Source organism: Hyperolius riggenbachi, chromosome 5 (assembly GCF_040937935.1).
Source record: "Hyperolius riggenbachi isolate aHypRig1 chromosome 5, aHypRig1.pri, whole genome shotgun sequence".
Classification (NCBI taxonomy): domain Eukaryota; kingdom Metazoa; phylum Chordata; class Amphibia; order Anura; family Hyperoliidae; genus Hyperolius; species Hyperolius riggenbachi.
The window spans coordinates 29,401,936-29,426,085 of record NC_090650.1 but is presented as its reverse complement, the minus strand read 5'-3'; the positions used below and the strand labels follow the sequence as shown (position 1 = coordinate 29,426,085).

Below are 24,150 nucleotides of genomic sequence, written 5' to 3'. Positions count from 1 at the left end.
TTGGAATTCTGATCCTTGTGTGTTGGCACATAAGATAGATTCCTGTCAGAGTCAACCTGACAGGCATCTGCCAGGAATCTGATGGGTGTGTGGGTACTTTTAGTCCAAGTCATGTGCCAAATTGTTAAGATTTAACATTTACTGGACAGTCTTAACACAGAATCGATATTTGGTTCCAGAGCCTAGAGGTGCAGCATCGTTCAGATCGATTAGTGAAGGAGAAAGCACATACGATCTCGCTTGCAGTGTGTGGGCCACTAGTTGCTCAACTTTCCAATAAAGTCGATAGCTTAATCGCTCAATGGAAAATCGAGTAATTATGGGTGCCTTTAGCATGTATGCCCAACACTCAGATTTGCAGACGAAAGCTTTTGAGACTGGAATAAATGAGGGATTTAGCCGGCTAGCTGGGATAAGTCATACAGACATTTTCTGCACAGCTCCATCATTTAGGCCAAATACAGAATCACTTTTCGCTGACCCACATTCTGTTCCTAAAAATCTCATCAGAGAGACAATTTGCTGCCATGAATGTCAGTAAAGGCAGCCCAGCAGGCCCATCTAATACACTCACATCAGCCAAGCTGACTGAGAGCGAAGAGAGAGGTCACCAATACATAATGACATGCCAGCTCTAGATCACTCACCCAGGGCCAGAGGCCTCACAAGGGGGTTCAGGACCCCCTATTCTGTGTTGTGTGAGTGTATATAAGACACACCACTCTGTATTAATCATGAAAAATAAAGTGTCACACTCAAAGCGCATGCGAGGCAGCCACTAGAGTGCGCACTCAGTAGGCAGTAGCAGTGTTAAAAAGTCTTGCCTAAGAACTCCTTACTGAATAGGAGTTGATTTAATGAATAGGAAGAGCCGAGATTCGAACCCAGGTCTCCTGTGTCAGAGGCAGAGCCCTTAAAGAACAACTAAAGCAAGAGGCATATGGAGGCGGACATATTTACTTCCTTTTAAACAATACCAATTGCTTGGCTGGCCTGCTGATCCTCTGCCTCAAATACTTTTAGCCATAACCCCTGAACAAGCATATAGCAGATCAGCCGTTTCTGACATTGTCAGATCTGACAAGATTAGCTGCATGCTCGTTTCTGGTGCGATTCAGACACTACTGCAACCAAAAAGAACAGCAGGGCTGCAGGGCAACTGGGATTGTTTATGGAAGCCTCCATATCCCTTTAACTTCAGTTGTGATTTAAAGTGAAGTATACTGTTAATGAAGAGTATGCTTCACTGCAAATGTATGGGACCACACAGCGGGCTTCCCATCATTGCCTACGGCTTCCAGCCGGCCTCCCATCATTGCCTACGGCTTCCAGCCGGCCTCCCATCATTGCCTACGGCTTCCAGCCGGCCTCCCATCATTGCCTACGGCTTCCAGCCGGCCTCCCATCATTGCCTACGGCTTCCAGCCGGCCTCCCATCATTGCCTACGGCTTCCAGCCGGCCTCCCATCATTGCCTACGGCTTCCAGCCGGCCTCCCATCATTGCCTACGGCTTCTAGCCGGCCTCCCATCATTGCCTACGGCTTCCAGCCGGCCTCCCATCATGCCTACGGCTTCCAGCCGGCCTCCCATCATGCCTACGGCTTCCAGCCGGCCTCCCATCATGCCTACGGCTTCCAGCCGGCCTCCCATCATGCCTACGGCTTCCAGCCGGCCTCCCATCATGCCTACGGCTTCCAGCCGGCCTCCCATCATGCCTACGGCTTCCAGCCGGCCTCCCATCATGCCTACGGCTTCCAGCCGGACCTCCCATCATGCCTACGGCTTCCAGCCGGACCTCCCATCATGCCTACGGCTTCCAGCCGGACCTCCCATCATGCCTACGGCTTCCAGCCGGACCTCCCATCATGCCTACGGCTTCCAGCCGGACCTCCCATCATGCCTATGGCTTCCAGCCCTCGAAATGCCGATGTGAGCATACAATTCAAGTATAATTGCATGGCACTATGCGTCTGTCCAACGCAAAGCGCCTGAGGACCTAGCTTTGCTGAGGGGTATGGGATACCTCATTCACTGGCCTGTTCAAACGCACAAAACAATTCTACAAGGATCTGCAGAAATATACAGCCTTATAAACAGAACAGAATGGAAAAGGGGAAACATTTTCACCAATTCTGGGAGAAAATGGAAGCCTCAGTCAGTTACTTCCAAAGTAGATTTGATCTAATCTCTTTTTAATGTGTGATGAGCACTGTGGGGAGGAGAGATGAACACTGCCACCTATTGTGCAGAGCCATCACTACACTGCACAAGGAGATTGAGAACCTGTAAAATTCCAGAGGGGACGCCTTTGCTTTGCCTAGTTGACAGCTCTGAACCCCCGACGCCCTTCTTCTGGATATTCTGTTTAAACACTCTGGAATTCTGGTGAGATTGTTGCAAGATTGACTTCCCAGCTCAGAACACCTGCTGCACACATTACCCGGGGGCCCCCCTCCCTGCGGCTCCAGTGAGGTGTTCCCTGCAGACCGGCTACATTCATTACCAGGGACTCAATGAATAAGTAACTGCTGGCAATCTATCGGTCATAAGCTATCCAAATCGGTTTAGCCTTATGCAAAGTTCTGGTTCAGCCCATGCAACCAGACACTATTTAAAAAAAAAAAAACACTTTAGAGAACCAGAGGTGGATCTTTGGGGGGCAGATGGGACACAGAGGCATGTTCTCTGCTGCCTCCACACATGTCTCAATGTGTCTTCCACCCGCCCCCCGCATTACCCCCTCCGAGATTAGCGACAATATTTGTCACCATCTCTGAGGTAAACATTTAGCAATTCCCTGTTTAAAACACCCACCAGGGGCATTCCTACAGGGTTTCCTCAGCTGCCATTGGGCAGCTCTCTTCCTGGCCATGCCCCCTGCCGCTCCCCCACCTCCCTGCATGCTATGAAAGACACAGTGTCTCAGTGAAGCGCTGTGACCTATGGGTCACGCAAGTGAAAGTGGGCCAGTGCAGCCCACATGAGCAGCAGGGAACGGCATTTTTTGCGGCTACCTGATCCGCTCAGGCCCCCAGATCAAGTAGCCTACTTTTTTTATTGAGCCCACCTCGGGCTCTCTTTAAAGAGTAACTGTCGGGCATAAACTCAATTCTTTATTTTTATCTGGTAAACAAGTAATAAGGATGCTAACCAGGCAATCCGAAAGTTAAAAATCACTATTACTTTTCTTGTTGATAAATGATCATTCCCCAGTTTACCTGACTCTTATTTGGTACACACAAAATTTGGTACGCAAAAAAGTTGCAGGGCATGCTGGGTTGTCCTTGTTTGCTGCTTTCATTTCCCCTCAGACTTAACTAATGCAGCCCGATTGGCTGAAGCCTCTTCCCCTCCCACACCTCTGTTCCACTCTGATTGGCGAGTATTTCTCATGCTGAGACAATGCACTTTCTATAGTGAAGGGCGGGCAAATCAGGCAGAGGAGACTAAGGGAGGAAATGACATCGGAATTGGCTTCAAAATAGCCACACTTAAAATGGGAAATGCCAAGAAGGATTCACTCTTTTTACTGTAGAAAAATGACTAAAATCAAAATGTGGACAGTGCAATACATGTTATGTAAGTAGAGCAAGTATTTATCTACTTATATGTGGGGGTTTTTCTCAGCTAGTATGGCTGACAGCTTCTCTAAGGGAAAGCTCTAAGTTCTCAGCTATGCAAACATGCTGCATTCTATAGTAGGAACTCTCCTCCCACTACTGGATTCTTCCATCTGTCAGATACTCCCAGTGATGAGATTGCTACCCTTCTGTGCTCCTTGCCTTACATGCAGGGTGCTCAAACTAAAGAGGAACTTCTCCCACAAGAGTAGTTCTTGTAGGAGACGAAACAAAATCCCCGACTCCAGGTAGCCAAAATTGCTCCGACTCAGACTCCACAGCCCTGAAGAATTCTTTACCTTTTCTTAGAATAGACCAGGGGTGCACATTAGGTAGATCGCGATCTATTGGCCTTCATGGTAGATCCCGTCCCCACTTAATCTCACATTCTGTATATACAAGTGTGCTCCTACAATTGTAGATAGGTAGATCACTTTGACTTGATAATTTTTTAAAGTAGCTCACAAGGCAAAAAAAAGTGTGGGCACCTCTGGAATAGACCATCAGTGGAATCTGTGCCGGTGACATGGAGGCAAAACCACTCCCACCATATGATGTCAGGGCCATGGTCCTGACAGATTGCTTTCTGCGAACCTTGTTACATGGTGGGAGATAGCAGGCAGAAGGCTTGGAGGTTTCTTAGGTATATGGAGGAGAGCAAATGCATTCTAATAATAATCATCACTATTGTTAACCCCTTTGGTTGGACTTAAATAATAAGTACCTGTAACAATTCATACCAGCAAATCTAAAGTATTCAGGACACCCATTTGTATGTTTGTTATCCTGGTTTCAGCATCAGAAATGCTATGTATTTCTGTAACCCCACCCTACCAGTGATGTTTAGCCCAGGCTTGATGTCGTCCTGCCCCAGAGCACTCTGGGAGATCAGGTGATGTTCCTGCTCACTTCACAGATGAGGGGACCCCAGTTATTTACCTGGCCAGCAGTAAAGAGGTCACCAGCTCGAATAAATGTCAGATTGTAAATCAGGGTGTGGTAACATTTTACAATAGGCAAACACTGACTAAATCTAAAATGAATATTGTTATAATCAGTAAAGTCCTTTTTTAATTCTGAGTATATTGCATGCCGGTGTACGTAGGAGCACGAGGATGAAGGAAACTGCCCGCTAAGAAAACTATATATACATTATGGCAGGCAGGGAAATGTAGCACAGCATAGAATATAGCATATGAGTCATTTTGCACGGCTCTGTCAAGGACTATTTTTAGCGGCCTGTACGCATTTATGACAAACCTACTAAGTGGCTAAGTAGGTCAGAAAATGTGTGTGGCTGGTGGTCTAACATCAGATCCCAGAATAAAACGCCATCAATTCCTTCCCTCGACATGTATCGCAAAGCGGTATTAACAGGAAGGAAGTCGCTAGGAGGAGGTATCAAAGGCCAATTCTATAAAGACTACTGGGCTGGTAGCCCAAGATATTCCTTTATACCCACCATGAGGAGGTGAGGATGTGGATCTGATTGCTATATTTTTACAGGCACCTTACAGTGAGAAAGCAAAACGGTGACTTTTACCCAGCTTAAAATAATGCATACATGCATTCATAAGCATGTTTGTATAGGTTACGGCAAGTACCCAAAGTCTGGCCACTTCAGGTTCTGGCCGGTCAAAATGAGAAGTGGCCGGCTGATGCTGCCAACGTGTGAAATAGACTTTAATTGCAGACTTTGGCCGGCCAGAACGCGTTGTGGCTATATGTGGGCGGCCAAGTCCCGAAGTCCTGCTCACCTCTCCCTGCTACCACTCTATACAGACCTCAGATCAGAGCGACGGGACCGGAGAGGCAGAGAGAGGCATAGCAGCTCACACGCCACCCGCAGGACGCAAACACTTCCATCCGGAAGCGGCGTCATTACTCACTTCCGCATGAAGTATATGGGTCCGGGCAGGTAGCATGCACGCTGCTCTGCCTCTCTGGTCGTTCTGATCTGAGGTCTGTAAGTAGCCCAGCCATGCAATGCACCCAGCAAAGCCCCTTCCCCCACCGCCCAGCTAAACTGGGATCTCGATTTGTGCATTTTGGACTTTGGCCATTTTGCAAACTGGCCGGCAAATGTCTGAACTCCCCAGCATTTTGGACTTTGTCAAATCGGCCAATTCCCACACACACACACACACATTTTGGTTCTGTTTTGGCAGTACATGTTGCTCTGGATCACAGGTGTCAAACTCCAGTCTTCAAAGGTAATCTCCATGCCGTGTTTAGGATGCACTAAGAAATACTAAAATGTGTTTTGATGAACCGCACCTCTCCTGATTCAGTCCCATCAATACATTTGTGCTATACCAAAAATGTGCGAGAACCTCGGCCCTTGAGGACTGGAGTTTGACATCCCTGCTCTGGATGGAATATTTGAGACATGCACACCACCATCTTGTTTTTTTATGAGGCAAGCTGTGCCGTTTGGTTGACGCAAAACCTAAACTAATTCAAACCGATGACCATGGTCAAAAACATACAACTGGACTTTTTTTTTTTTAAACAAGCGATGTGATAGTGTTACAATAAAAGGATTGTACGCACTGGCAAATATGGTCTACGGTTAAAAGTATTGGAGGCAGAGCATCAGCAGGACAGCCAGGTAATTTGCATAGTTTAAGCCCTCTCCTGCCAGTCCAATTTCCTCTTAGCAGAAAAAGATCTTAGAATTGCTCTTTACCCATTTGCTGTGAACCACAGATCCCACCTTCTCTTCCCAGAGTGTTTAGTATGAGGTGCTAATACTCAGCTCTACATCAATTTGTATGGAGTCCCCTCCATTGCACTATGACCTTTGTTTGTGTAACCAGTCACATGGAGCTGCACTTCAAGTAGGCACGTCTAGAAGGCTCCTGGCTGTGGCTGCTGTGCTCTTGGGCTGGGCTGCAGAACGCACACAGCATGTACCATTAAGGTGACAAAGAATTGCATCGGGGACACTCAATCCAAACCAATAGAATAGTATCAGCACCCCATACCACACACACCACTGTGTGCAGTTTATAGATTTGGCAGTTCAGGTGCCCTTTAAAGAACACCCTAGGCGAAAAAAAAAAAACTAATAAAACAATTTTATCTATCTTCCTTCTACAAAAAACAAAACAAAAAAAAAAAGTTTTATTTTATGTTTAAATCTACTTAAAGGGAACCTAAACAGAAGGATACGGATTTCTCCTTTTAAAATGCCAGTTGCCTGACTCTCCTGCTGATCCTGTTTCTCTAATACTTTTAGTCACAGCCCCTGAACAAGCATGCAGATCAGGTGCTCAGACTGAAGTCAGACTGGATAAGCTGCATGCTTGTTTCAGGTGTGTCATTCAGCCACTACTGCAGTCAGATCAGCAGGACTGCCAGGCAACTGGTATTGTTTAACAGGAAACATCCATATTCCTCTCAGTTTAGGTTCCCTTTAAGTTTTAGCTGTTTTATGGTTTTTGCTCAATGACACATTCATTGAAGTATGCCAGAGTTAAAATCTATGAACTATTGACCCTTCTAATCTCTTTCCTACACTCAGAAGCCATTTTATGCTAGAAAAGAGTTTTATAGTTGGAATTCCTTTTAGTGAGGGTATAGGCCCATACACACGTCGGATTTTCCCGGACGGGTCGTTTGAACGTCCCATCGTTCAGTCGTCCGCACGCCAAATCGGGCGTGTGTACAGTCCGTCGTTCGGGTGATAAGACTGATTTTGAGCGATCCGCCTTATCACCCGAACGACAAACTTCACACACGCCCGATTTGGCGTGCGGACGACTGAAAGTTCAAACGACCCGTCGTTCGGGAAAATCCGACGTGTGTATGGGCCTTTACACTGTAGTCACATCCTGTCAGGACTGAGTCCGCCACTTACATACCTGATATTTAACTCTTTCAGGCAGAGAAAGAAAAAAGTAACAGCATAGTTATTTGTGTGGTAGGCACTGTACATACACATGTCTATCTCATGTCACATGTCACCTCGGAGATCCTTTAAGTTACATATAGCGTTTCTCCTACTCTGGGTGTCACATGGTCACACCCGACTGACCTGTCCAGCAGCTTCAGCCAGAGATAGCAGGAAGTAAGCTGTATTTGTCCTTCACCTTGCAATTTACCTTGTTCAATTCTGAGCTACGTTGGTATGTAAAATGTTATTAAAGGGAACCTTAACAGAGGGATATGGATGTTTCCTTTTTAACAATACCAGTTGCTTGTCAGTCCTGCTGATCTCTTTGGCTGCGGTAATGTCGGAATCACAGACCTGAAACAAGCATGGAGCTAATCCAGTCTGACTTCAGTCAGAGCACCTGATCTGCATGCTTGTTGAGGGGCTGTGGCTAAAAGTATTAGAGACACAGGATCAGCAGGAGAGTCGGGCAACTGGTATTATTTTAAAAGGAAAAATCCGAATCCTACTCAGTTTAGGTTCCCTTTAAAAGCACAAAAACAAACCAAAATAATCAGAAACGTGTTAAAATGGACCTGAACGCTTGCACAAGACAGAAGGAAGAGTAATGCACCCATTTGCACCCTGTGTCAGCTAGCTGCATTGGCAGAGCAGCTAATTTGTTAACAGATGCAGGATTTGTATCAGCTGCAACAAAGAAAGCTTTTTCTTTAAAAATGATTATGCAGTTTCTTATATTTTAGGGCAGAGGGGAAGTTCTGAGTTCAGGTCCTCTTTAACAAGAACTTCCATGCTATATTTTATCTGGACTAGTTAGGGTATGGTTAGTACTTCACTTGTGTTTTTATTAGCATTTCATCCTTATAGTGGAGATTTTCCCTTCATTCCTGTCCCAGTGACCATCAGGACTGGAAGCGAAGGAAATCAAGAAACAGACTGAAATATTCTATGCGCTACCTCAAATTAAGTAAGTTCTGAGTAAAATGTTATCAGAAAGCAAAGCATGCACATGCCTTAGTGTGGTGTTACGATAGTGTGCACACAGAATTTGTACAAATATTAGCAGAAACAAGACTACAAGCAGAGGTGATAGCAACTACTTTATTGAAGGTTAGTAAGTGACATGAATTTGGGGCAGACGGCCTGGGAACTGAGTCCATCTCTAAGTAAAAGGCACTACATTCTAGTCATTCCATGAATGGCGCTGCAGAGGGTCAGACCGAACCTCTTCCTCTGTTCTAAGGGGGGGGGGGGGGGAGGGGGTGTAGATTAAGAAGGAAACTGTGAGCCGCACCAGGTCCACCCTTCAGGAAGACACTCATTCCTGGGCCGATTCTCTTAAGTGCAGAACAAAAATCTGTTACATCTTATGGTGACGGCGACAGCCAGAGAGGAATAAGACAGGTCTGAGTGTCCATAGTAGCGTGAAGAAGGCAGGAGGGATTCAGCATGAGTGAGGAGGAAGAGGAGGAGAAGGAGCAGCCTTCAGCAGAGAGGGCCTCTTCTATCCACCAGCCACCCAACAAGCGTGTACTGGGATGAGGACAAGAAGCAGGCTGGAGGTCCCAGTGACAGGAGTATTATTCTAAGATTCTAGAGGGAGAGACAAGGACCGGGGAAGTAGAAGGAAGGAGAGGAGGAGAGAGGCACAAAGCACAAGTGGTTAGTAAAAACAGGAAACCAGATAAAAGCAACCATCAATCTGTGGGAAGAGTTTTAGTGCAAAGTCATTCTCTAATATAGGTAGGTCGTTAATTCACACCCCACAACCTATGAACTGTCCAGCCCACAGCCCCCCCAACACCCAGATGGTGCAGAATTAGACCAGGGTTAAACTTTAGAGGACAGCCTATGAAAACCATAAGAATCCGGACCTAACATGACTACCTGGATGTGCTCACATTATTAATGCTTCCCTTGAATGCAGTACAGAGAAGAGGTTGAGTAAAATGTGCCAAGAACTGAAAAATGATCAGTCCGGAGCAGGTCAGGACAGGAAATCATTTTTATTATAACGGTTTCTACTTTGAGAATAAAAGGTTAGTGGAAACACGTGTTCCCCCAAGAACCACATGGTGGCCATACTTCTGGAAAGTGTCCGCAAGTGGATGATGCAAGTCACTCGCTGGACCGTCCATAAAGGCCGATTTTCCATGCGGGGATGAAATGCGTGGAGTTCAGCCTCCCAGCAATAAGCGCCTTTCATCTCATGCAGCGAATGGCAGTATTTGTAGCACCACCCGTGTCGGCGTTTGATATGCAGCGGTATTACCTGGCAGCAAAAACTGCAAACTTGTCCCGCCTGCGTACTGCCGCACTGAAACAAGACTATAGGAGGCCACTTTTTGAATGACGAGCGCTAACAAGTGCCCACTCTGTGCATAGGAGCAGCTGACAGGCAGTGAATTGACCACCTTTTGTGCTCTGAAAAATTGGCCTGATCTTTTAAAAACCCCTTATAGTCTATGTAAATAGAGATTTTTTATGTTTCTCTTTTAAATAGACCACATGAAGTGCAGTGCAGACATGGCACAGGCCCCATCTGCTTTCGTGTTTTTTTTTCTCTCACAAGCAGCTGAAGTATGGGAATTCACCGCCCGTCAGCTGCTTATGTCCACTGGCCGGTGCTAGCTAGTGCTCAGCACAGGTGGTAGACAGGTGCCCCCCATGGAGATGTATCTGACCACTGCGGTTGCCATTCTCAGACACTGCATGAGACCTTTTTTGCCAGCAGGTAACCGTGTAAACCGTGACACGCGGAGTGTTACCAAACCCAGCCATTCAGCTGCATGTATTGGAAACTGAATGGCACTTGTGATTGGCAGCTGAGCTGCTCAAGAAAAGAGAAGTTTAGCCATCCGTGGAAGAGCCGTACTATTCAAGAAAACCAGAATTGAGGATTCTGGAGTTTTGACACTTTAACTGAGCTTTCTTTTTGGAAAGAAAAAAATATCACTGCTCTGCGTAACTTTAGCTAGACATAAAGTTTCTGATTTCGGATGGATCTAAATTTAACAAATAAACCATGCAAACTTGTCATCCTTTCTATCCAATGACCTATTGTGCCACCCAAAGCACATCTAACACCCAAACTATGAATGTTTCCAATTCATTACGCAGATTTACTTCGGTCCTCAACTGCTGCCTTGTCATGTGGGATCCCCAGAGGCACAACAATAAAAGACAGGATTTAAAACCTTAACCTATTTTTACCAGATATAATAAAAATCTAAAAATAGTTTTACAGAGCAGAGAAAGAGATTTGTATATTTTTTTTAGGAGGTAATGCTTACAGGTCTACTCCATATTTGGGTACCTCCATAATATACATAGAATTACACCACTTTTAGTTTGGTTTTGGGTTTGTGTATTTTTTTTTAATTAAAAACTTTAATTCTTTTTTGAATCTAGAATCCCAATGCTGGGATAAGTGAAGTTCCCTATAGGCCTATGTAACGGTTGCCGGTTTGGCAAGACAAATTTGTGAACAGCCTAATTTTCAAATTCTTAACTCAAGTGTCTGTGTGGTACCAATGTCTATAATTCTGTCTTAAGTTACTAATTGTATAAATCCACCATGAAGAGTCAAGGACATACTGAGAAGCTGAAGTCCATTTTGCCATCAAACCAACAAATTCTGATTCAGGTAGTACATGTAATGACTAACAGTACATCTAGTTTTCTCAAAGGGAACCTAAACTGAGAAGAATATGGATTTTTCCTTTTAAGATACCAGTTGCCTGACTCTCCTGCCGATTCTGTGTCTTTAATACTTTCAGCCACAGCCCCTGAACAAGCATGCAGCAGATCAGGTGCTCTGACTGAAGTCAGACTGTGTTAGCTGCATGCTTGTTTCAGGGTGTGATTCAGCCACTACTGCACCTAAAGAGATCAGCAGGACTACCAGGCAACTGGTATTGTTTAAAGGAAACATCCATATCCCTCTCAGTTGAGGTTCCCTTTAACCACTTAAGGACCAGGGGGTTTTCTAATGATCGGTGCTGCGTGGGCTCTACAGCCCGCAGCACCGATCAGGAATGTGGCCGGGCGATCAGACTTCCCCCCCTTTTTTCCCCACTAGGGGGATGTCCTGCTGGGGGGGGGTCTGATCGCCGCCGCCTCTGTTCGTTCGGCGGGGGGGGCTCCTCAAAGCCCCCCCCTCCGCAGCCATTTCCACCCTCCCTCCGCTCACCTCCCTCTCCCTCTTCACCCGTAATGCGCAGGACGGAAGTCCGTCCTGCGCATCCTAGGATAGGCTTTAGCCTATCATATGCCGGCGATCCCCGGCCAGAGGCCTGGGATCGGCGATCTACGTCACGGCGCTGCTGCGCAGCAGCGCCGTGTGATGTAAACAGCGGGGATTTCTTCCCCGCCTGTTTACATTTCGCCGGCGAGCCGCGATCGACGGCTCTCCACGGAGACAGCCTCCGTGAACTGGCATGGAAAGGCCGCTCGATCGAGCGGCCGTTCCATGCTATACCACTAACGACCCAGTGGTTAAGCTTTCAAAACGAAGTTTCTTTTTCAGGCATCATAGAGAAATGGATCAGACTGTATGGTTCGGATTCAGTTCTCCGTCATGCGTGAAGAAGAAACAAAGTTGTGAATGCTTAAGAAAACTATGTACAGTTAGTCAGAGGTATTACCTGGCTCCACATTAGTTTGATGTTGACATACCTGCTCCATGACTAACACCGGTCCATGTCTCACTTGCTACCTTCATAAGTTTTGTAATTCGGTTATACATTATGACAGTTAGACTAGTAACATTCACATTTTCTCTGGGGACGCTTAGGATCATTTTTCTATTGCCACTTCGGTCTGCTGCCAAAAATGTCACACTGCCGTACTTGAAAATGCAGGGTTGTACAAAGCAAGATGTTTTTGGGGGAAACTAACCACATCTTCACAAAGATGATCAATGAAAATGGCATTGAATTCAATAGTGTCCCACTAGGGTCAGCACAAGCCACGCCCCACCCTTGGGTAGAGAAGCATCACATCTGAGCATCCCATAGGTTTAAGCAGAATCCTATATCAGCACAATCCACCCTCAAAAGGTAATAATCCTAGCTTTAGTGTCCCATAAGCCTTTGTACAGCCTTGTTCTGGCTGATAACATTGGCAGGAGAAGCAGAAGATGGGTTGTCACTGGATCAACCGCTACCGTATGGTCTGTCCCATCTCTTCTGCATAAAGTTTGCACGGATGTCTCGCTCCGTAGGGCTGCACGGTTTTTCGGTTTAAAACAGAAACCGCGGTTCGTGGCAAGACGATCTGCTGATCGTCAGTTTCCTCGGTTTTTCGGTCCGCTGTCTATACCTTGTTTCTGGCCCCGCTGTGCGCGGATTGGCCAGAAGCAGTGAAATATGTATGAGTGTTAATGAGCGGGGGGGGGGGGGGGGGGGCGGATCCACTAGAGCGAGCGGCTGGACACATACAGCTTTCTGTATGTGCCCAGCCGCTCGCTCTATTGGATCCGCCCCCCCGCTCATTAACACTCATACATATTCACTGCTTCTGGCCAATCCGCGCACAGCGGGGCCAGAAACAAGGCAGTGTTCTCCCTAGAACAATTACCACCCTGCTGCTTTCCTGGCTGTCATCACCCCCCTGCCCGATTATCAGGGTGCACGAGCTTGCTTGGAAAAAAAAGCAAGCAGTGCTGTTCTGAAGTCTGTCCCTGTACTGCTCCGCTCTGTGCATGAGATCTCGCGCTTCCCGGCGAGCTCGTGCCTCCATTGGCTCAGCCTCTTACTGCCGCTGAGCCAATGGAGGCACGAGCTCGCCGGGAAGCGCGGGATCTCATGCACAGAGCGGAGCAGTACAGGGACAGACTTCAGAACAGCGCTGCCCGTGCACCCTGATAATCGGGCAGGGGGGTAATGAAAGCCACGATAGTGCGACTGTGCGCGGCTCAGCCGTCAGTCTGCAAGCATGAAAGTATGCGCGGCTTCGTACTGTCGGCTGAACATTAATGTATTTCATACATACATGCCTGATATTACTGGCGAGCGAGCGAGCGGGCCCCCCCCAAGTGCAAAAGCTTGTTTAGAGGAGGAAAAAAATAAAAAATAAAATAAAAAAATCGAAATTGCAATTTCTGAGAGAAAAATCGCAATTTGCCCTACGTAAAATAGACACGTTCTTTCCAAACAAAAAAAAAAAAAAAAACAGGCAGGAGCGCACACACACACCTAACTTATTCTGCCAGTTCAATGAGCAGCCACTAATTCTGTATGAAATACTCAGTGTTGCAAACGGCCCAATTTCCTAAGGCTAGAGAGCAAAAAGTGATGCCATAAACGGAACTTGCGCAAAAGGTGGATCAGCTCAACACCAAGCCGCCTCCGAATGGCCTCCATCAGAGATGCGCTGAGCCCCCCCAGGAACTACAAACGCACCTTGAACCCAAACAGAAGCTCTGCATATACACCAAAAGCATGGCTGTTAAGTGGGAGCAGCTGACCAAAAACGAATTAAATTAGTACATAGCAAGGAAATGAACAGCGCTACTTAAAAAAGCGCTTATAAACTGAACTTGATTGCTTGCAAGCTGTCTGACGCTAACAAACGAAAAGTTTGCAACCCTCGCGTCCTTTAGGAATACAGCTTTGGTTTAGGTACAAAACAAAACAAAAAAAAAAAAAAAAAAAAAAAAAAAAACACTGTACAGCTGCAGTCATGCCGCAAATGCGGAGACACTTTTTTCCTCATGAATCTAAAGCCGTCCTGGATTCTTTTCCTGGATACTCTCCTATGGAGAGGGAAGGTGCTGAATCCAATAGAGCCTTCCCAGTCCTCTCTCGGTGTACTCATTCCAGCAACGTCACTCCCGTTGCAGGTATTCAACCAACTGGTCGAATGCACCTTTAGGGATCCTTTGAAGGCATTAGATGCACTTGTGTCCTCGAGTGCTTCCAAAGATGGATGGCTCCGTACAGCATGGAGCCGCCAATTTTCGGTAGCATTTGGATAAGAGTGCATCCGTAGGCAGCAAATGAGGGACATTGCTGGGGAAGAGGACACCGAGAGAGGAGGACAGGGAAGTGCTTTATGAAAACACACACTTCAGTATTGCTTTAAAAATAATTAAACTATGAAGACCTCGGACTCCTCACTAGGCACGACCATAACTGTTCTTTAGTGAACACTTTCATTCCTTGGGAAGTCAAATCTGTACCCAATTATCTTTTAACAGAACAAACCTGCATTATCCATGGCAGAGATGCATTTAGTCACGAGTGGACTTCACAATTCTTGCCATATATTGCTGGGTTTTTTGGTGGGTGTTTGAATTCTGCAATAGCATAATTTTGGTCCGCATGGGTGAACCCAGGTGCTTTGTGTGCTCACAGTCTTCCCGAAACTACACACAGGGCCTACACTGCTCAGAGTGCACTTACGCCGTTATTAAAGCACAACCATCCACCTTGCACAGATTCAGAATTTTCCAGGCTTAGGCTAAGGAAGCAAAATAAATCCCCCAATCGACAACGCACTGCTCTGCCACAAATGTTTCTGGAGAGACGGAGCGCAGACACCCAGCAACAAACAGATTGTCACACAAAGCTTGCCACCAGCATCGAAAGCACAAGATCAAAGAGTAGGCAGGGGTGAGAGATGACACGTCTCCGGGATAATGAGCCTCTGCGCTTTACATGATTAAGCGGGAGAAATTCAGAGAAAGACACCAACCCACTGGCACATTTCAGTGCATCGCATTAGGACTGTTAACTCACTATGAGCTGGTAAACCTCAACAGCAGAATGTTAATCTTGTGGCTGTCCCTGTGTGAAAAACTAGTCAGTACAACTTAGTAATTGGCTACAAATCAGGGGCAGGGGAGCAGACCCTGCAAACGCAGGGTGGCCCAGAGCTTGAGGGGGGCCCCCAAATACTACACTCCCTGTGATAAAGGGGTCCATCGCTCAGATCAGGTGCTTTTGTGGCAACACGTTATTGGTGTAAAGATTATGACGTCCAAACTTAATTTATGCGCCTTGTAAGAGTCTTTAGGCTGTACGGGTCACCAGGGGTAGGCAAGGGAAAGGGTCTGACTATTGGGGGCCCCACGATTTGATGCAACCCCCCTAATCAGGGGGTGCAAGCCCTGCAAGGGCCACATGCCATCCACCCCCATGAACAGTCACAAAAAGACATGGGTGAAGAAGACGGTATTGATGTAAACTTTTCCCGTTTGTTCCAACATCCTGAAGATCACTTTCGAAGGAATTTAGGAAAAACCGCCACAGAATTTTAGGGGAGTAAAAAAGTGTTAGATGACCGACTGGGTTGAAGTATTAGGAGAGAAGCTGGCTATGAGAACAGTAATCAAAAGGACTCACTTGCACTTAAATCCAGAGACCAGGATTTGCATAGAAAAGAGCCCCTCCTGCGAGTGATTAAATGGGAGGAGCTTCTCCAAAACAGCACACGATAGGTTCAGGTGGTTTCCTACTAAGGTGGATCAATGGTCAGTATTGTCGTAATAGGAGGAAAAAAAAGACTGGTACTGGTTTCTTAACAGTGTCATAAAGATTTCCCAGATTACCTTAGTAACTGGGTAGAATGCAAATTATGTCAGAAGATTAGTTTTCCATACATTTGAGCTAATAAAATAGCGTGGGGAGAGATAGCACACTGCACAGTAATGCCTCTAGAGAAAAACCTCTACATGAGCTGAACAACATCTGCACACATTGAACAAATAGTAACCAGCTTTTACGGCATCTGCTTTTTTTAAGTTAATGTGTTGGTTAGATGGGATAAGATTAGGGGATGGGCGCACGTTGGCGTCCCGAAGAAGAAATAGTGAGAAGCAGCGAGTGGCATACCTGAGACTGCGATTCCTCCAGTCTTGTGCTCGCCATTCTCTACAACACCTGGATGAGATTCTGAACAAAAGAAAGAAAAATTACTTCCAGCGTGAAGGAGGCAAGCAGCCAGAATTCTTATGGAAAAAAAAAAAAGTCTTCCAACGATTCTAAATAACAGGCCAATAAATGTGAACAACAACTTCGAGGGGCTAACCTTGTCCCTTATAAGGCCTTATAGACTGGTCCGCTTCACTTTCTGGACATTATACAGGTTCCTTAAACAGAGACTCAAAAGACAACCAGGAAGGTCACTCAGATGAGCCGAATGTAAGCGGTCTGATAGGCTGGCACACCTGCACCCCATGTGACCATTTTCCAGCATCCCCATTGGTGCACAGGACAGAGTGTGACCCGAGCAGAGGAGTCGTTGATACTTCGAACAGGCGGTAGCGCCAGCACAATGAAGACTGAAAAATGCTCCACTTCCTTTGGGTCATCTTTACAATCATCCTTACAATGATGCCCATGTTAAAACGTGCTAATTAAGTTTCATAGCTACCAGTAATCTAAAGGCCAATACAGGATGTCGCCCGATGGGGATACGAACCAAATCCCTCGGGCGGCATCGCGAGGCTGAGGCTGTACAGATGAGTTCTGTGGCAATATGGGAAAGGGGGCGGAACGGTGCAGATGTGACATCACACGGCAGGCGGGGCAAGAAGGGAGAACAAAGGTATCTGCCATCGCGCAGCCGAATTCAAACGCCTGGCCAATCATTGGCCAGAGAACAGGGGGGCTGGGGATGCTATGCACACCAGATTAGCCGCAGAGGTGGTCGTTATTGTCCACCTCGATCGCTCATCTAGCATGTGAAAGTGTCTTTAAGAATAGTTGAAGAGCTGCCAATCCCTTGTATGATAAAGGTCATCACACGGTGATCTGTGCTGGTCTGTTAAGAATGACATGAAAACAGCTGGGGCTGCATCTTGCTGCATTTTCTCAGTGACAGCAGCCACAGTGTAGGCTTTATTACGGGAATAATGAAATTGCTCCATGCTTTCACACAATTATTGCCTGGACCGGCTCCCATCTGAAAACCGTGAAACAGTGGAAAGATGTTGCCTCTCTCGCTCAGTTACAACTTTACAAAGCTAAAAGCAAAAAGGTTTGTTGACTTTGAACAAGGTCATGTTGTACTACACAAAGTAGGGCGGTATTATGATGCAACTTCTGACAACCCAGATAGGACGGGGATTGGCCGTCTGCCTCCTTAAAGCAAACCTGCAGGAACGGGAAAACAAAAAGACAACTTCTTTGATACTTACCTAAGAAGATGGAAGGCTCTGGGGTTCCAAAGAGCGTTCTTGGTTACCTCTCCATGTCCCCCATTCAAAATTTCTACCTTCGGGGCTCCTCAGCAAGCGTTAGAAGCTTGGAGTTTTTGGAGTGTTTGCTTTTAGAGTATTTAGGAAGATTGGCGCATCCATACTGCGGATGCGCAAGCCCAGATTTGCGGATGCGCAGAGTACAGATGCAGTTGTCTTCAGAAATACCTAGGGATGCAAGTATTTCTGAAACCTGCACAAACTGTTCCAAAGAGTTCTTAGACCTGCAGGTCGAATAACTTCACCGGGGGACAGCAGTGGAAAAAGGACACAGAGGACTGGAAAGGCTTTGTGGGATCCAGATCTAAGTTTTTTGGGGTTTTTTTTTTTAATCGTTTTAGGTTCACAGAATACAGAGTATCTACAATGTTGGCACATTGGCCTGGTTTTCAAAAGGTATAATAGAAAGATTTGCACATTCCAGTCATTTTCCTGCAATGATGTGTTATAGGTGTTATTTGTTGCTACTGTAGGGATGACATTTGCAAATGCCCATTTTAAAAAAGACAAAATCATTTTTTAAACCAAACCATGTACTGAAAAATCTCCCAGGAGTTCTAAGAGGACACAAGGAAGCATTATACCTCTGATCTATCTGATCATAGAACAGAAAAGCACCATCCAAGGATGGTCAATGAGTTACAAAGAATTCCAAATTAATGCAAATTTATGCAGCCCCCCCCCCCCCCCCCAACAATATCAATGGAAAATAATACCACTAACATAACCACTAACCTAATTCAAAGCCAAAATACTGAGCCATTAACTGCAATAGCCTCTGCAGAATTCCCATAGTTCCCTGCAAACAGTGGATTGGATAGGTCATTGCCTGCACTGCAGTTGCAGAAGTGTGTGGGCAGCCTGCCAGAAGACTGCACCAATTACAGACGGTAAATGAGAGGCTAATAACTTTAAAGCTGCTGCAAATGTTTTATGCAAATATATGCATCCTGGAACTGGGCCAATGGAAATAATCAGCTGCTTTGATTAGTTTAATTCCATGGTGCATAAAAGAATACTTTTCATCAATTCAAAATAATTAGCAGTTTATTGACCTTCTGTAGCACCAATCTAGTGATGCTTAGTCACAGGCCTACAGAGATAGGACAAAGATTACACAAAAAGCTGCAGGCTATATTAAAGTGAACCAAAAGTGAGAGTTAGGGCCCGTTCAGACTACAAAATGCGGACCGCAACGCATGCGGACCGCAACGCGTACGAACGCACGCATGTCCGCGTTCGTATGCGTTGCGTGGCTGATCCCATCACTGAAAAGTGAATGGGACAGCCGCGCGTTTTTGTAAAATCTGCGTGCAGCATGCGTTCCCGGACCGCATAGGTCCGGAACGCATGCTGTGTGAACATCAGACATTGCACTCTATGCAATGTCTGATGTCGTGCGTTTTGGCCACCTGCACGCGTTTCCAAAACGCGGCTGGAAACGCGTGCAGTGTGAACGGGCCCTTATATAGAGGCGGCCATATTTCCTTTTAAAGCGGGATTGTCACCATAAAAATCAAATTTCAACAGCAACTGGTCTGAGTGTATTAACCACTTGAGGACCTAGGGCTTTACCCCCCTTAAGGACCGGCCACTTTTTTTCCATTCAGACCACTGCAGCTTTCACGGTTTATTGCTCGCTCATACAACCTACCACCTAAATGAATTTTGGCTCCTTTTCTTGTCACTAATAAAGCTTTCTTTTGATGCTATTTGATTGCTCCTGCGATTTTTACTTTTTATTATATTCATCAAAAAAGACATGAATTTTGGCAAAAAAATGATTTTTTTAACTTTCTGTGCTGACAGTTTTCAAATAAAGTAAAATTTCTGTATACATGCAGCGCGAAAAATGTGGACAAACATGTTTTTGATAAAAAAAAACCATTCAGTGTATATTTATTGGTTTGGGTAAAAGTTATAGCGTTTACAAACTATGGTGCCAAAAGTGAATTTTCCCATTTTCAAGCATCTCTGACTTTTCTGACCCCCTGTCATGTTTCATGAGGGGCTAGAATTCCAGGATAGTATAAATACCCCCCAAATGACCCCATTTTGGAAAGAAGACATCCCAAAGTATTCACTGAGAGGCATAGTGAGTTCATAGAAGATATTATTTTTTGTCACAAGTAAGCGGAAAATGACACTTTGTGAGGAAAAAAAAAAAAAAAAAAAGTTTCCATTTCTTCTAACTTGCGACAAAAAAAAATGAAATCTGCCACGGACTCACCATGCCCCTCTCTGAATACCTTGAAGGGTCTACTTTCCAAAATGGGATCATTTGTGGGGTGTGTTTACTGTCCTGACATTTTGGGGGGTGCTAAATTGTAAGCACCCCTGTAAAGCCTAAAGGTGCTCATTGGACTTTGGACCCCTTAGCGCAGTTAGGCTGCAAAAAAGTGCCACACATGTGGTATTGCCGTACTCAGGAGAAGTAGTATAATGTGTTTTGGGGTGTATTTTTACACATACCCATGCTGGGTGGGAGAAATATCTCTGTAAATGACAATTTGTTAATTTTTTTTACACACAATTGTCCATTTACAGAGATATTTCTCCCACTCAGCATGGGTATGTGTAAAAATACACCACAAAACACATTATACTACTTCTCCTGAGTACGGCGATACCACATGTGTGGCACTTTTTTGCACCCTAACTGCGCTAAAGGGCCCAAAGTCCAATGAGTACCTTTAGGATTTCACAGGTCATTTTGAGAAATTTCGTTTCAAGACTACTCCTCACGGTTTAGGGCCCCTAAAATGCCAGGGCAGTATAGGAACCCCACAAATGACCCCATTTTAGAAAGAAGACACCCCAAGGTATTCCGTTAGTAGTATGGCGAGTTCATAGAAGATTTTATTTTTTGTCACAAGTTAGCGGAAAATGACACTTTGTGAAAAAACACAATTAAAATCAATTTCCGCTAACTTTTGACAAAAAATAAAATCTTCTATGAACTCACCATACTCCTAACGGAATACCTTGGGGTGTCTTCTTTCTAAAATGGGGTCATTTGTGGGGTTCCTATACTGCCCTGGCATTTTAGGGGCCCTAAACCGTGAGGAGTAGTCTTGAAACCAAATGTCGCAAAATGACCTGTGAAATCCTAAAGGTACTCATTGGACTTTGGGCCCTTTAGCGCAGTTAGGGTGCAAAAAAGTGCCACACATGTGGTATCGCCATACTCGGGAGAAGTAGTACAATGTGTTTTGGGGTGTATTTTTACACATACCCATGCTGGGTGGGAGAAATACCTCTGTAAATGGACAATTGTGTGTAAAAAAAATCAAAAGATTGTCATTTACAGAGGTATTTCTCCCACCCAGCATGGGTATGTGTAAAAATACACCCCAAAACACATTGTACTACTTCTCCCGAGTACGGCGATACCACATGTGTGGCACTTTTTTGCACCCTAACTGCACTAAGGGGCCCAAAGTCCAATGAGTACCTTTAGGATTTCACAGGTCATTTTTGTTTCAAGACTACTCCTCACGGTTTAGGGCCCCTAAAATGCCAGGGCAGTATAGGAACCCCACTAATGACCCCATTTTAGAAAGAAGACACCCCAAGGTATTCCGTTAGGAGTATGGTGAGTTCATAGAAGTTTTTATTTTTTTGTCACAAGTTAGCGGAAATTGATTTTAATAGTTTTTTTTCACAAAGTGTCATTTTCCGCTAACTTGTGACAAAAAATAAAATCTTCTATGAACTCACCATACTCCGTACGGAATACCTTTGGGTGTCTTCTTTCTAGAATGGGGTCATTTGTGGGGTTCCTATACTGCCCTGGCATTTTAGGGGCCCTAAACCGTGAGGAGTAGTCTTGAAACCAAATGTCGCAAAATGACCTGTGAAATCCTAAAGGTACTCATTGGACTTTGGGCCCCTTAGCGTACTTAGGGTGTAAAAAAGTGCCACACATGTGGTACCGCTGTACTCAGGAGAAGTAGTATAATGCGTTTTGGGGTGTATTTTTACACATACCCATGCTAAGTGGGAGAAATATCTCTGTAAATGACAATTGTTTGATTTTTTTACACACAATTGTCCATTTACATAGAAATTTCTCCCACCCAGCATGGGTATGTGTAAAAATACACCCCAAAACACATTATACTACTTTTCCTGAGTACGGCGGTACCACATGTGTGACACTTTTTTGCAGCCTAGGTGCGCTAAGGGGCCCAACGTCCTATTCACAGGTCATTTTGAAGCATTTGTTTTCTAGACTACTCCTCGCGGTTTAGGGCCCCTAAAATGCCAGGGGGTCTGAGGGTTTGGCCGAGTGATCAGGAGCCCACACGGGGCAAATTGGGGCCTGATCTGATGGGTAGGTGTGCTAGGGGGTGACAGGAGGTGATTGATGGGTGTCTCAAGGAACCCCACAAGTGACCCCATTTTAGAAAGAAGACACCCCAAGGTATTCCGTTAGGTGTATGGCGAGTTCATAGAAGATTTTATTTTTTGTCACAAGTTAGTGAAAAATGACACTTTGTGAAAAAAAACCAATAAAAATTAATTTCCGCTAACTTTTGACAAAAAATTAAATCTTCTATGAACTCGTCATACACCTAACATAATACCTTGGGGTGTCTTTTTTTTCTAAAATGGGGTCACTTGTGGGGTTCCTATACCGCCCTGGCATTTTACAGGCCCAAAACCGTGAGTAGTCTGGAAACCAAATGTCTCAAAATGACTGTTCAGGGGTATAAGCATCTGCAAATTTTGATGACAGGTGGTCTATGAGGGGGCGAATTTTGTGGAACCGGTCATAAGCAGGGTGGCCTTTTAGATGACAGGTTGTATTAGGCCTGATCTGATGGATAGGAGTGCTAGGGGGGTGACAGGAGGTGATTGATGGGTGTCTCAGGGGGTGGTTAGAGGGGAAAATAGATGCAATCCATGCACTGGGGAGGTGATCGGAAGGGGGTCTGAGGGTTTGGCCGAGTGATCAGGAGCCCACACGGGGCAAATTGGGGCCTGATCTGATGGGTAGGTGTGCTAGGGGGTGACAGGAGGTGATTGATGGGTGTCTCAAGGTGTGATTAGAGGGGGGAATGGATGCAAGCAATGCACTGGCGAGGTGATCAGGGCTGGGGTCTGAGGGCATTCTGAGGGTGTGGGCGGGTGATTGAGTGCCCTAGGGGCAGATAGGGGTCTAATCTGATAGGTAGCAGTGACAGGGGGTGATTGATGGGTAATTAGTGGGTGTTTAGGGTAGAGAATAGATGGAAACACTGCGCTTGGGTGGTGATCTGATGTCGGATCTGCGGGCGATCTATTGGTGTGGGTGGGTGATCAGTTTGCCCGCAAGGGGCAGGTTAGGGGCTGATTGATGGGTGGCAGTGACAGGGGGTGATTGATGGGTGGCAGTGACAGGGGGTGATTGATGGGTGGCAGTGACAGGGGGTGATTGATGGGTGATTGATAGGTGATTGACAGGTAATCAGTGGGTTATTACAGGGGAGAACAGATGTAAATATTGCACTGGCGAATTGATAAGGGGGGGTCTGAGGGCAATCTGAGCGTGTAGGCGGGCGATTGGGTGCCCGCAAGGGGCAGATTAGGGTCTGATCTGATAGGTAACAGTGACAGGTGGTGATAGGGAGTGATTGATGGGTAATTAGTGGGTGTTTAGAGGAGAGAATAGATGGAAACACTGCGCTTGGGTGGTGATCTGATGTCGGATCTGCGGGCGATCTATTGGTGTGGGTGGGTGATCAGATTGCCCGCAAGGGGAAGGTTAGGGGCTGATTGTTGGGTGGCAGTGACAGGGGGTGATTGATGGGTGATAGGTGATTGGCAGGTGATTGACAGGTGATCAGTGGGTTATTACAGGGAAGGACAGATGTAATTAATGCACTGGCGAATTGATAAGGGGGGGGGGGGGGTCTGAGGGCAATCTGAGCGTGTGGGCGGGTGATTGGGTGCCCGCAAGGGGCAGATTAGGGTCTGATCTGATAGGTAACAGTGACAGGTGGTGATAGGGGGTGATTGATGGGTAATTAGTGGGTGTTTAGAGAAGATAACAGATGTAAACGATACATTTGGGAGGTAATCTGACGGCGGGTTTGCGGGCGATCTAATGGTGTGGGTGGGTGATCAGATTGCCCGCAAGGGGCAGGTTAGGGGCTGATTGATGGGTGGCAGTGACAGGGGGTGATTGATGGGTGATAGGTGATTGGCAGGTGATTGACAGGTGATCAGTGGGTTATTACAGGGAAGAACAGATGTAATTAATGCACTGGTGAATTGATAAGGGGGGGTCAGAGGGCAATCTGAGCGTGTGGGCGGGTGATTGGGTGCCCGCAAGGGGCAGATTAGGGTCTGATCTGATAGGTAAAAGTGACAAGTGGTGATAGGGGGTGATTGATGGGTGATTGATGGGTAATTAGTGGGTGTTTAGAGGAGAGAATAGATG

General features: G+C 45.9%; 1 protein-coding gene across 21 annotated transcripts in view; it reads right to left on the bottom strand.

The window, feature by feature from the left end:
* Positions 1-24,150, bottom strand: part of LOC137518061 (microtubule-associated protein 2-like) — a 261,526-nt gene that overhangs the window by 135,856 nt on the left and 101,520 nt on the right. For 17 of the 21 annotated variants that reach the window (XM_068235275.1, XM_068235281.1, XM_068235285.1 and 14 more), the window contains one exon: positions 16,357-16,416. The exons of the other annotated variants lie outside the window; for them this stretch is intronic. In XM_068235275.1, coding sequence (XP_068091376.1) covers positions 16,357-16,416 — 60 coding nt within the window. The remainder of the gene's footprint in view (positions 1-16,356; positions 16,417-24,150) is intronic. 21 annotated transcript variants of the gene reach the window in all.